The following is a 14,848-nucleotide window of genomic DNA, read 5'->3' as shown; positions in this document are numbered from 1 at the left end:
GAAAAACGCAGAACAAACCGAACTCGCTCGTTCTCGCTACTCGCGTCTTCTCGTCGACAGCTCCAACTCCGAAACCCTACTACGCCGGCGATGTCGTCATCCGGCGCCCCGGCCCCGGCGGCGGCGATGGCTGTGGACGACGCGGAGGACGACCAGCTCGCCTCCATGTCCACGGAGGACATCATCCGGGCCTCCCGCCTCCTCGACAACGAGACCCGTGTCCTCAAGGTGAGCGAGCCCAATCCTAGATCAGATCCCCGCGTGCTGTCCCCGCGGCTTTGTAATCCTCGTTCGTTCGGCGTTAGGGTTTTGCGTCTGATCCGTGGGGTTTGTTTGGTTTTTCTCCTGCGGCACACAGGACGAGTTGCAGCGGACAAACCTGGAGTTGGAGTCGTTCAAGGAGAAGATTAAGGAAAACCAGGAGAAAATTAAGCTCAACAAGCAGCTGCCTTACCTCGTCGGCAACATCGTTGAGGTTCAGTTTCCTTCCACTCTGTAAATTCCCTCCGTGTGGTTGTTATCTTGGGTTAATTTGAGGCCAGGGAAGTGAATGAGTGAAAATGATTTGGTCTATTATCTCATAATTTGGTGTGATAGCATACTTATAGAACTGCTTGTGCTATTATATTGTGTCTGTCCCCTTATAATTCATGTTAGATTAGATCTTCATACGCACCACGGCCACACTTAATTTGGAACAGAACACAAGGTCCTCTTGTGCAGCCACTTCAAATTAATTAGGGTAGTTTGTCTTTGTACATCAGTGATTCTTTAATTTGAGTAACTGTGGTCTGGTTAGGAATCCAGTCATTCAGAAACTCGGAACTTGATAACTGGTTTGTTTCAACTACCTTAGCTTTCAAAATTTCCAATCTCCGAGACGTGAGATACAATATTTTGAAGATTTGTTGGCTTTATAGATTCTGTGGAGCTATCTCACGTCTTAAATGAACCCTGACATGTATTATTGTAACTTACTGTGCTGCACTCCTCGTCCTTTAGAGATGATGATAACTATGGGTGTGTTTGGCAGTGAGAAACGTTTCAGATTCTCAGTAGGATTACTAGAATCGCTTCGCCAAACGCCACAAAGAGAGAAATGTTTTTGGGAGAATCACTTGGAACCCATTCTCGTTTTTGTAGTAGTCCAAAAAACCATTCTCCTAATTTTAGTTCTAGTTTCAAGAATCCAACGAGCTAGCCAAACAGTTCTACGAAGTGATTCTAATTCATCAGAGCAACATTTTTGAAGGGAATATGGATCCAAAACATTTCAATGAGAATCTGGAACCCTGCCATTCCTTATTATTGGGTATTTGTCAGGCAGGGTGCCTGTACATCATTTTTTTGTTTATGGGTTACTCACATATGGTTTGCCCTTTTCTTCAACTGTTTTAGATCTTGGAAATGAACCATGAGGATGAAGCTGAGGAGGATGGTGCTAACATTGATTTAGACTCACAAAGGAAAGGAAAATGTGTTGTTCTGAAGACCTCCACAAGACAAGTGAGCAATCTATTCTCTGCTCATCAGGGTCATGTCTTTTGCTGTTCTCTCTCTTTTTTTTCTTGTGTCCATATACTGTATGCAATCCACTTTCTAAATCTTTGACCACTAATATGCATACAGTGAAGATTTATCACATGAAAATAGAGTACAGTAGATTCTATATCAAAAGTACAACCAACATTTTGTTGTTGCTAACGCACATGTGAAAAAGGTAGTCAAGGGGGTATGTATTGGGTACCCAGGATAATAGTCATATAAGACATTTGGGTTATGTTTGTACTACTTTTGATCCAGATACTCAGTTTTTGTTTTAAATCATAACTCATTAGGTATTGACGTGTTGTCATGTCTGACCTGAATAACAACTTTATGGCTGTAATGGTTCTGGTTTATGGGTTATTCCAGTAAAGAATTGTATACTGTAAAGCGAAATATGTTAAAGCAGTCATAATTGGCCAAGTCTTTTTTTGCTAAAGAAACAGTTCTGTAATATGCTTGCCCAGCTGTCACATTGTGCTGTTAATACAACATCTTTTCTTCTGTGTTCACCTGCCTGAGCTTGCAGGTGTGGCCGTATGGGATTGTGTATAGTTTACTTTGTCTTAATTCCTATTCTTCCACATCTCCTGTCAAATCATGGTTGATAATTTAAAGCAACGAAATATTTTATGAACTACCTTTTATGTATGGTCACGACTCTTGAGTTTAAGGAATCAAACTCACCGCTGCAAAATCTTCGTTTCCTGTCTTGATGATTGCAGACTATATTCCTTCCTGTTGTTGGGCTAGTGGACCCTGATAAGCTAAAGCCTGGTGATCTGGTAGGAGTGAATAAAGATAGCTACCTTATACTAGATACGTTGCCATCAGAGTATGATTCACGAGTGAAGGCAATGGAGGTTGATGAAAAGCCAACTGAAGATTATAATGACATTGGAGGTCTTGAAAAGCAGGTATTTTACTGAGTGAATGTTGAAACTTTGTTAGTTCCCTATTTATCAAATTGCTCTTTAGGAAATGAGCTGGCAAGTTGCATCAGTCTTACATAAGAAATGAATAATGTACTGTTGCTTATGTATTACTTGTATCCTTTGAATCTTATGTGATCGAATTTAGATTCAAGAGCTTGTAGAGGCAATTGTACTGCCCATGACACATAAAGACCGGTTCCAGAAGTTGGGTATTCGTCCTCCAAAAGGAGTTCTTTTGTATGGACCGCCAGGAACTGGCAAGACACTCATGGCGCGTGCATGTGCTGCACAAACGAATGCAACGTTTCTTAAATTAGCTGGTCCACAACTTGTGCAGGTAATCAGTTTACTTGAGAAGTTTTGTTCCCTTTCCTTTTTTTTATGTGTTTGTTATATCGCTGCGCCTGCAGTCTTTTCAATGATAAGATTTTTTTATCTGACATGAATCCTGTCGTACACTGCTGCCCCATTTCATGTTACCATATCTATACTTCAACTTCTGTTCCTCTTTGTTCATTCCTGGAGTTATTGTTGGCTTTCTGCATAGCTTCATTATTTCATTGCATCATCCTAGTTAATTTCCTTTTTTATGTACATGAATATTTTTTTGTTCTTTTCAGTTTCCATTTCAGAGAGTACTGTTATTTATTGGTTTCAGTTGTCACCTGTACCGTAGCATTGGTCTTAAAGCAATATTTCCTTTTGCCAAGGTTCTCAGAAGCAAGTTTGGAATGTCTTAGTGCTTTGTACCTTCTGAACATAGTTTGTTAACTTGTCTAGGGCCAGTGTGTTCCTGAATGTCAAGTTTTTTGTACATACCATATTGTTACTGTTGAGGAAATTGGATATATGGATTTCACCTTTCTGTTATTATGGAGTTTGTCAGTTCAAAGTGTCTTTGTTGAAGTTTAGTCAGTTATATGACACACTTGATGAATTGTCAGGATTTTGTAGACCATTCGTTGTCTCTATATTGTATAATTGGATTTGGAAATAAAAATTGCATTGGTTTAACTAAAATATTAGTCTATTGTATGACTAACACTGAAACGAAAGTTAGGCGGGAGTAAATAGGAAACTAGAGTTATGGCGGCAGACCCTTGAGTCTAAAGGTTTTAGATTGAGCAGAACTAAAACCGAATACATGAGATGCGACTTTGGCGGAGTTGTACAGGAGGAGGGAGATGTGAGTTTGGAAGGTCAAGTAGTGCCTAAGAAGGATACCTTTCGGTATCTGGGATCGATGCTACAAAGGGATGGGGATATTGATGCGGACGTTAGCCATAGAATCAAAGCAGGGTGGATCAAGTGGCGACAAGCTTTTGGCATTCTCTATGACAAGAGGGTACCACAAAGGCTAAAAGGCAAGTTCTATAGAACGGCGATTAGACCGGCTATGTTGTATGGAGCAGAATGTTGGCCTACAAAGATTCGACATGTTCAACAACTGAGTGTTGTAGAAATGCGTATGTTGCGATGGATTTGCAGTCAGACAAGAATGGACCGAGTTCGGAACGATGATATACGTGATCGCCTAGAGGTAGCACCAATTGAAGAAAAGCTTGTCCAACATCAGTTGAGGTGGTTTGGCCATGTCCAAAGGAGAACCTCCAGAGGCACCAGTGCATTGTGGAGTCCTAAGCCAAGCTAATAATATGAGGAGAGATAAAGGAAGACCGAAATTGACATGGGGGAAGGCAATAAAAAGATATTTGAAAGCTTGGGATATACCTAGAGATCTATGTTTGAATAGGAGTACTTGGAAAGCAGCTATTGAAGTGCTTGAACCGTGACTTGGGGCTCTTGGTGGGTTTCAACTCTAGCCTATCCCAACTTGCTTGGGACTGAAAGGCTATGTTGTTGTTGTTGTTGTTGTTGTTGTTGTATGACTAACACTGACCATTTGGAGCATTTTCATTGAAGACATTGGAGATATTGCTTTGCCATGCAAAATCTGTTTATTCTGATGTTATCTTGAGCATAGTTTATACTTTCGAGTAGGGTAGTAACAGTGCTCTTGCTGGTTCAGATGTTTATTGGTGATGGAGCAAAGCTTGTACGGGATGCGTTCCAGCTTGCCAAAGAGAAGGCTCCTTGTATTATATTTATTGATGAGATAGATGCCATTGGCACCAAGCGTTTTGATAGGTATGTCTTTTATGACATTTCAGCCCTTGCACGGTTTTATTCTTGTTTTGGCTGATGATACTCTTTATGAGATGAAAATGTTAATCGGCTGCACAGGATCACAGAAAGTAGAACACTTTATATGTTTCAATTTAGTGTAAACAAATCATTCTTATTGCGAAGAAGCATATCTGATGTACGCTCCATAATTTTGTTCTCTTGGTACAGTGAAGTTAGCGGTGATAGAGAAGTTCAGCGAACTATGTTGGAATTACTGAATCAACTGGATGGATTCAACAGCGATGAGAGAATAAAGGTCATAGCTGCAACGAACCGAGCTGACATCCTTGACCCTGCTCTGATGCGATCTGGACGGTTGGACCGAAAGATTGAATTCCCTCACCCATCTGAAGAAGCAAGAGCTAGAATCTTGCAAGTTGGTCTCCACAACTTATGTTCAATTTGCTGAAGTTTATCAATGAATGATGTTTTTGCTTTACTCAGTAGGCCATTTACCAACTAATGTGTTCTGTATGGTGCTCTGTAGATTCATTCAAGGAAAATGAATGTAAATCCCGATGTCAACTTTGAAGAATTGGCTCGTTCAACAGATGACTTCAACGGAGCACAGCTAAAGGCAGTTTGTGTAGAAGCTGGTATGCTCGCTCTACGGCGCGATGCTACAGAGGTGAGCCTTCCGCTCCTCCATATGTACAAATCCATTATATTTGCTTTGCAAATGTGGTAGCACCACAATCCCTTACATCGATAGATGGAGGATGACATCTGTAGGTTGATTATTGACTTATTTATTTATTTATTTATATTTTTGTGATGATTGTGATCTCCTAACCTGATGTTTGCTTGCACAGGTAACTCACGAGGACTTCAATGAAGGAATCGTACAGGTCCAGGCGAAGAAAAAGTCAAGCTTGAACTACTATGCTTAAGCTATATGCAAAAATATATGGACCACAAGTTGTTTGTAACACTACTGTATGGATGATCGAAGCTACGTTTTTACGTTTGCTTTGAGATGCAAGTTTTTAACATTATCTCAAGATTTTTATTCAGCCTCAGGCTCCCCAGAAAACTGTTTGCTTACCATCTGTGTTGTGAGCGTGAGTTTATGAATCGAATGATATGTTGTACTAGCGCATTCTAGGTGTGGTGCAACATATCATTCGATAACACCATACCTAGAGAGTTGGTGTCTGATGCACTTCCATATCTTCTTGAGTGTCCCGACAACTTACTGGAATGAGCCAATGAGAAGTAGAAAACTACCGCAAGCTTTTGCTTTCAGAATACACACTCCCTCCATCCCAATTTGTAAGTCATTCTTGAGGTTTTAGCAGAGATTAAGGTAAGGTGTAGATAGTCACTTCTGCTCCTCTGCCAATAAAGTTAATGTAGGTAACTTGCGGGTGACAGCTAGCATATGAAGACAATTTCAAATAAAGTACATGAAGCAATTACACGTACGCACACCAACAATTTCAAATCTCTCTCTCTCTCAAACGAAACCTCCGATCTCTCTCTCAGAAACGCAACCTCTGATTTCAAATTTCTCTAAGAGCATCTTCCCGCCAGTGCCAGGAAGCCATCGCGCCGGCGCGAGATCCACTTCTTCACGTCTGGCCACTCGCCGGTGTGCCTAGCTCACCAGCGCTGGCCACCCAGACTCACTGGATTTGTAGCAGAATTAGAGCTACGTGATCACCAGGTGAGCTCCCCAGATCACCCCCGTCCAGCTGACCTCCCTCTAGTTCTCTACATCCAAGCCAACTCATCAAATGTTGCATCATCTACATCAACGGGTGTGAAATTGAGTGGTTCGATCTGTAATTCATCTCAGATGGCAAAAACTGTTTTGCTAGACCTTAATTGTACACCTCCAGAAGACTCAGACAGCGGAATCATACCTGGAGAAGGCAATTTTGCAGCCCACTAGGATGCCAACACTCTAGCTCAAGATCAAGGTGGTGACTCTGTTGTTGCAGGTATAAGTTCTGCATCTGCCTCTTCCTCGCTCCTCTATTGGCAGGCTTGATGTGTTAAAAATATGTTGGAATGTGACTGATGAGTTAGAAATGTTGATCAGCCAACAAATACAAATCCAATATGCTCGTGGCTAAATAACATCATCATGTTGTCCATTTTCTTGTGCTCTTATAAAAATAGCAAGTTGGCTTATCCATGAATGAGTTCTGAATAGCATGTTGGCATGTTGTTGATTAAATCTTTTAGTTGTTCAATGTCATAAATTAAAAAAACCATTAATCTGAATCAACCTAATTTTCAGACAGCAGAATCGTACCTGGAGAAGGCGATTCTGCAGCCCACGAGGATGCCAACACTCTAGCTGAAGATCAAGGTGGTGACTCTGTTGCTGCAGGTATAAGTTCTGCATCTACCTCTTCCTGGCTCCTCTATTGGCAGGCTTATGTGTTAAAAATATACTGGAATGTGACTGATGAGTTAGAAATGTTGATCTAGCCAACAAATACAAATCCAATATGCTCATGGCTAAATAACATCATCATGTTGTCTATTTTCTTGTGCTCTTACAAAAATAGCATGTTGGCTTATCCATAAGTGAGTTCTAAATAGCATGTTGGCATGTTGTTGATTTATAATCTTTTAGTTGTTCAATGCCATGAATTAAAAAAATTATTAATCTGAATCAACCTAATTTTCTTCTCTTATTATTACAGTTGCATATGTGGTACCACAAATGAGGTTAAGGAGATGGTTAACTGATGCTCAAAGATACGATGTGTACACATCTTTGCATGCCAAGAGCAGAAATGGGAAACTACCAAATAATGCAACAAAGGAGGTTGCTACTTTCTTTCATGCTCATATTCGAGTTATCCAAAGGATCTGGAAATGTGCATGTGAGCAGATTGCACTAGGAAAAGAGGTTGATGTTTCTAACAGAAGAACAGGTCAAGTGGGTCGCAAGAAAGTTCAACTTGATCTCTCTCAAATGGCCACAATTCCACTAAATAGAAGATCCACCTTAAAGTCACTAGCCAGATCCTTAGACGTCAGTGTTTCGACATTGCACAGGAAGTTCAAGCTGGGTGAGATAAGACTCCACTCCAGTACATTGAAGCCACACTTGAGAGAGAGCAACAAAAGGGATAGACTGCAGTTCTGCATTTCAATGTTGGATCAGAAAACTCAAGGGCGTGCAGAACCTAAATTCATTGATATGCAGAATATAGTGCATATTGATGAGAAATGGTATTTTATGACCAAAAAGGGGAAAATACTACATGACGCCTGAAGAAGATGATCCGCACTATTCAGAACAAGAACAACATTGGTAAAGTCATGTTCCTGACTGCTGTAGTAGGCCAAAATATGATGAGGAAGGGAATTTGATATTTTCTAGAAAGCTCGAAGCATGGCCATTTGTGAAAGAGGTGCCTACGGCAAGGAGGAGCCAGAACAGATAAAGAGGGACCTTAGAAACTAAATCTATCATAGTCAACAAGGAGATGATGAGGCAATATTTGCTTGAAAAGGTTATCCCAGCCATCAAAGATAAGTGGCTACAAGAAGATGCAGACAAGACTATTTTCATTCAACAAGACAATGCTAGAACCCATGTTCGTCCAAATGACCTAGCGTTTCTTAAAACTGTGGCGGCTCCTGGTCTAGACATTAGACTAATGCAATAGCCAACAAACTCCCCAGACATGGATGTTTTGGATCTTGGTTTCTTCAACTCTATACAGTCCTTAACTGATTGTGGAAGTCCAGAAACTATTGAAGATCTAATTCATAATGTGGAGGAAGAGTTTGAAGAATATGATGAGGCAATTCTGAATAGAGTATTTCTAAGTCTACAATTGTGCATGAAAGAGGTCATGAAAATTGGAGGAGGAAATAGGTACAAACTCCCACATATGAATAAGCAACGCCTAGAAACACTGTTCGTCCTCGTTTAGCCTATTTAAACACAGTGTAAACGCTGCACGGTGGTATACCGTTTCCGCTTAATCGTCCGTTTATCCCGTTTAATTGTCTGTGTAGCCCGTTTAATGGACCGTTTAGCCTGAATAATGGCGAAACGGTAGGTGACCGACTGTTTACCGTTTAACGTTTAGGAAAATATTACCTAGAAAGAGAAGGGAGGCTACCTCATCGGTTGTCATGCGAGAATGGTCTCTATGCTACTGCGCTAGTCCATCTAGCACAATTCGGTTGAGTATCTTAGTGTGTTGCTATAAGAGATTTTGTAAAGATTATACTAGAACATTTTCAGAGATTATTTTTAATTTATAGAGAGAAATAAAATATTAATTCAGAACCTATGTATGACTGGCAATACTTATCTGCAATGTTACTCTAAGGTGGCCTCATTCTCTCACTGGTCTTTTAGCCTATACATGCAAGAAAGCAACATTCCACCATTATTTTTCAATCATCAATAGTTTCTCAGCTCAGTTTTCAGTCATCAATAGTTTCTTAGCTCAGAGTTAATTCATGTGTTTTTTTCTTACTTTTTCTGCTCTTGTGGATATCATAAATGAGCTTCTCAAACAATCTGCTACAGTATCATACTGAACTAACAACAGTGTACGTAGATTGGTAAACTAAGCATCATTGATAGGAATAAAATAATAACATGGGGGTTACACAGTAAGAATAGTTGTTTTGCTGTCAAGATGAAACTCTAGACTGCTATAGAGTATCATAATTCTACTTCACACAGACCAGTATGAAGCACCAAGGACTATAGACAGTCATAAGCCATAGAAAGCACCAAGGATCACCTCTAATTTTTAATGTCGTTTTGTTGCCTACTTTGACACTTTGAGAATGGATAATACAGGAGTCATTTTATGACAGTCATAAGCCAGTTGTTCTGCATTATTAGATTGAATTGGAAGTCACAAAACTTTAACGACAGAGCGGAGTTGCTTAATTAGCGCAAGATATTCTTGCTGACAGACAGAACAACCAGAGTTTCAGAGATTCATTCAGACATGTCTCTACTTCTTCAGGTCTGAATCGTCTGATGTACTGAAAACTGAATGTGGCCAAGTTTTGAAATGGAAAGTGGCCTCATTGAGCTGGGTGAGGAAGTTGGGAGTCACTGGTGTGTCGGGCCGATCTGGTACTTCAGAGTTTCTATCCAAAGAGGACTCTACCTCAACGTGCAGCAAGCAGCGTACACAGCAGAAGCAGCCGCCATCAAAGGATAGTAGATTGTCGTCATGCAGTAGTCTATCAGCGCAAGCTCTCCGAAGAAGAGTATCATCATATAATGAAGCTACATCCACATCCATACCATATGAACAGAACACATAATTCAGCATCAAGGCACACCAACGAAACGCCATCGAAAAGCACCTTCTAATTTGAAACGCACAAATTCAGCATACATACCGAAAGTGTGCGCAAACGTGTCCCAGATTCTCTGTCCTCTGCCATCCGTCTTGACGGCTCCCTCGTACTGCAAAGCATTTGTTCAGATACTCCATACCCGAGGCCAACCAGCTCCTAGTAAAGCAACCCCAAGCACATCTAAGGCGTCAGTTTAGAAACTGGGACTGTACTAATCTTTTTTTTTGTTGTTGAGATAATAGGACTTCTGAGGGGAGTATGCAATTAAACAAGTTTATAGGGGAGACTGGAGAAGCTTACGATGCTGAAGACCGCGCTCGTCCGATCCATTGTCTGCTGCAAGAGCACGAAACGTGCACGGTTAGAGGATCAGCATCAAAAGGAAGGGGAGATGACAGATCCGAGGCACGGACTGACGCACGCACTGGTGGGGCGGTGGTGGCCGAGGAGGAAAACGAGCGTGAGCAGACGACGAGCGCTGGCAAAGCGGCCGCCAGCGCGTTGCAGTGACGCTTGCTGGGCGGCAGCAGCGCACCAGTGGAGAACGCCGCCGATGGCGCGCCACAGGGACTAGTTGAACGCCATGGCGCTGTTGATGACGAGGCGGAAGCTGATGGCATCGGGCACCACCTCGCCGAACCACGCGCCGCCCGGGCCGACGCCGTGGAGAGCCTCCCCCGACGAGGGTAACTCCTTGAGCAGCAACTTGATGACGCCGAACAAGTCCGACGCAGTGCATATTAACCAACCAAATCAGTGAAAAGATGAAGTTTTTATCAAACAATACTCTATAGCAGTCTAGAGTTTCATCTTGACAGCAAAACTAGATTCCTAATGAAGATTTGGAGAGGAGGTACGTACACTAAATCTAGATGGGCGCCGCCGCTGCCGCCTTCTGCCCTTCTTGCGCCACCCCAGATCCAGCTCCCAAGCTGTGATCGCATGAGGCATTTGTGGATTCCAGTTTTGAAGGCACATCGAAGCGCTCGCTAGATTAGAGGGGACCAAAGATGTCGGCGATTTTGGGGGAAGGCGGAGCAAGACGCCGGCGATTTTGGGAAGGCTTGATCTAGATCTGGGGCGGAGGGAGCTAGGCAGTCGACCGGGCGAAAGGCGGGAGCCAACTGAGCGAGCGGAGGCAAGGGTAATTTTGGAATAGACCGAAGTTGAATGAATACGGGAGCGGTACGACGACTTACAATTTGGAAAAAGTGAACAGGGCCAGAACGACTTACAAATTGGGATGGAGGGAGTACATGCTAACCATATGAAAATATATGAAAAAAAAACAAAAGAAAACTCTTAGATCTCATATGATCAAAAGAAAACTCTTAGATCTCATATGAACCAACAGGGGGTGTACGAACGGAATGGACAAACCTTACTGTAGTCCAAGACACCACGTCCACGTACTGGGCTTGTGCCTTGCCCGCTTGCCGGCCTGTGCAACTTGTGGGCTGGGCTGTCGGCGCCGTGGTCACATTTTAAATTGGAAAAAGTCCACATTATCCCCTTCAATCTTTGTGAAAGTCTGTTGTCTCTTTATGAACTCTAAAATCGGGTAAACCACCTCTCTAAACTTTTAAAACAGTTCGTTTTACCTCCTGATCAGTTATAAGCGGTTTTCAAAGGCGGTTTTGTCTTTTTCTTTTTTATTTATTTTGGTTAAATCTTTGAAAAATCTAAGTAAATCACAGAAAAATCATAAAATAGAAATTCCAATTTTATTTGACTACACATGAGTAGATCTATATAGTAAATATATAATATGATATGCTTTAGTATAAATTTTTTTGATGTAGCTTTAGATCTATGTTTTTCTATAATTAATTCATAGCTGCAGTTTCTATGGTCCAATTGTGGTGAAATTTTTATGGTGGGCTAATTATTATATGCATGAACTGTACTAAAATTTTTATACTCATTGGATCATATATAACTTAATTATAGATAAAGCATAGTTTTAAGGGATTTTGGTGTTTCTACCCTTATTCCAGAGTCCAATGGTTATTTTGTCTCTCTTTTTTTTTTTTACTTTGCGAGTTAGGGTCTCGTCCGCTCCCGAAGTCACAAAACAAAGTCATGGCAAATCTCGAGTTAGGGTTTTGTCCAGGCGTCGGCGCGCCTGAATTTTTTTATTTTTAGCCCTTTTTTGAAAGTTTTTCACAAATACGTCCCTGGAGGAAAGATTTTAGAATTTGGACCCTTAGCTCGGCGCCATCGTTGCTGGCGCCGAGATCTTGAGCTGGACACTGACGTGGCGCTGATTTGGTAGGCAGCTCGGCGCCATAGACACTGGCACCGAGCTCGGCGCCGTAGACGCTGGTGCCGAGGTATGGCCCCAACCGTCGAGGAATAAATCGGGATGGAAAAGTGACGAGCAACAACAAGCAATAAAGACACAAAAGTGTTACTGTGAGTGGGTTCAGGGGGCCATGAATGGGCTTTTATTCCAGTGATGACTATGGAGCCACATGCAGCTGGAGGTAGCACTACAGTCTACCCCGCACTGTGCTACTGCATCACTGCAGAACCGGGTCGGTCGCTGTCGTGTCGTGGCCCCCACCACGCCACTGTTTCCTCGTCGGGCGAGGAGCCACTGGAGTTTTCTGTGTGTCGCGTCGTTTACATGCTGCTGTGTCGTTACAAACTGGAAAGGCACCTGCCATCGCGTCAACTATGGGGCTGCAATAATTCCATTATAAAAAAAACTCTCTGCAGACTCTGTGAGTCAACTCTGCAATCGAAAGCATATATGGGACGACATTGCTTCTACAGTAGTAGAGATGGTGCTGGGGTGGGCTGCTCTTGGGCTACTAGAAAAAAGTACTAGTCAATAGTCATAGAAACAAACTTCTTATAAATACCTTTAAAATGCTAATTAGTATATTCACAAAAATGATTATGAATTAATCATAGACATGTCTTAAGAAGTTGACTAACAGCTCCTTATAAACCATATAATACATCATTGGTCATATTAATTAAAGGTAAAATAATTATCCATACTGAACTTAATGTTGTTTAGCTATATTAAAATTATCAAAATAAAATCTTTATATACTACTAGTAGTGTTAATCTTAATATTATCAGTCATTTGCTACGGAGACAACTTTTAGATATAGTTTCAACAATAACGTGTTTATGATGTTATAGTTTATGGCCATTAGTCTTACGTGCATGTAAACGAGGTATCATGGTTGAGCGAGTAAGAAAGAATTTTTCATACTTCATTGATATTAGGTGCACATTAGATAGAGATCGATATACGGAGAAGAAATAACCTTGACTAATTTTTGCGCAGTGAGTGATGCACTGATACTGCACGCTAATGACGCCGGCCGGCTTTTTTTATCCTAAATCTTCGCGTGGAAGCAAAGAATTTAATTAATTTAACTAAAAGTCGCTTTTCTCCTTTTTCACAGAAATGCTGAAAGGGTTGAGATGGCGGACTAGAGGGGGACGGATTTCTATGATTAATCACGTCGGCTAACCGAAACAAGTGCGGAATTAAAACTATCGGTCTAGCCAAGACTACACCCCTCTATCTATGTTCTCTAGCACCTTCCAAAGATACTAATTAAGCAACAAAGGTGTCGGGCTAGCTAGAGCTCACCTAACCAATTCTAGAAGCAAGGTCACACAAACCTATGCCGATAGTACTTCAAGCAACAAGGGAGCTCCTACATAAGCTAGTAAGCAAAAGCACAAAGCCACCTAAGCTCACTAGCGATGCTCAATAACAAGGCAATCAATGCCAAATTAGAGAGCGTAATTACTTAGCTACACAAACTAAGTAATGTGACTAACAAGGTTACACAAACCAAATTAGCCACGCAAGGGAGCTACTTCTATGCTACACAAGCAAGAAGGTAACTAGTAAGCTACACAAGCTAACTAATTACAAGAGCAACTACACAAGCACAATATATGCAAAAGTAATTACAAGCTTGTGTAACGAGGATACAAACCAATGGGGAGAACAAGGTTGACACGGTGATTTTTCTCCCGAGGTTCACGTGTTTGCCAACATGCTAGTCCCCGTTGTGTCGACCGCTCACTTGGTGGTTCGGCGGCTAATTGGCATCACCCGCCAAGCCCGCACGTCGAACACCGCAAGAACCTACCCCCGAAGTGAGGGTAGCTCAATGACACGCTTTACTAAAGTTGCTCTTCGCGGCTCCCGCGGGGTGAGCAAATGCCCCTCACAAAGTACTTCTCCAGAGCGCCGCACAAGCTTCTTACGGGCTTCAACGGAGACCACCACCAAACCGTCTAGGAGGTGGCAACCTCCAAGAGTAACAAGCACCACCGGCTTGCAACTCGATCACCTAGTGCCACTCGATGCAACCCCACGATGCAGTCGTACTAGAATTGCTCTCTCACACAATAGAATGATCACTATCAAGTATATGTGAGATGGAGGGCTCCCAAGCACTACCACACAAGCCACCAAGGCTCTAGTGTGCTCTGCACTCGGCCAAAGGCCGACCACCACTTCTATTTATAGCCCCATGGGCTAAAATAGCCGTTACCCCTTCACTGGGCGTTTTTTGGGTCGACCGGACGCTGCACCGGACGCACCGATCGTGAATACCGGACGTGTCCGGTCACTATACCGGACGTGTCCGGTAGCTGCCAGACAGCCACGTGTCCCACTGTTGCCTCCAACGGCTTTCTGACAAGACGACCGGACGCACAAACACAATTGACCGGACGTTGAGCCGCCAAGTCCGGTCGAGTCCAGTAAGCCACCAGGTTTGACCGAACGCGTCTGTTAGAAACTGACCGGACGATGAGCCTCAGCGTCCGGTTGAGTACAGTAAGCACCCATGGACGACCGAACGCTGCCAGTGTCTGATCAACAGATCTACCG

At 42.4% G+C, this 14,848-nt stretch overlaps 1 protein-coding gene across 1 annotated transcript; it reads left to right on the top strand.

The window, feature by feature from the left end:
- LOC136527243 (26S proteasome regulatory subunit 6A homolog) lies at window positions 1-5,711 on the top strand. Its single transcript, XM_066519892.1, has 9 exons — window positions 1-228; window positions 359-475; window positions 1,399-1,506; window positions 2,271-2,462; window positions 2,626-2,817; window positions 4,510-4,628; window positions 4,836-5,043; window positions 5,155-5,295; window positions 5,480-5,711. The coding sequence occupies exons 1-9, from the start codon at window positions 91-93 to the stop codon at window positions 5,555-5,557; spliced, it is 1,293 nt and encodes a 430-aa protein (XP_066375989.1). The 5' UTR covers window positions 1-90; the 3' UTR covers window positions 5,558-5,711.
- Window positions 5,712-14,848: the final 9,137 nt, after the last annotated feature.

Source organism: Miscanthus floridulus, chromosome 19 (assembly GCF_019320115.1).
Source record: "Miscanthus floridulus cultivar M001 chromosome 19, ASM1932011v1, whole genome shotgun sequence".
Classification (NCBI taxonomy): Eukaryota; Viridiplantae; Streptophyta; class Magnoliopsida; order Poales; family Poaceae; genus Miscanthus; species Miscanthus floridulus.
The sequence above is the reverse complement of the archived record's forward strand: the minus strand, read 5'-3'. Positions and strand labels throughout refer to the sequence as shown.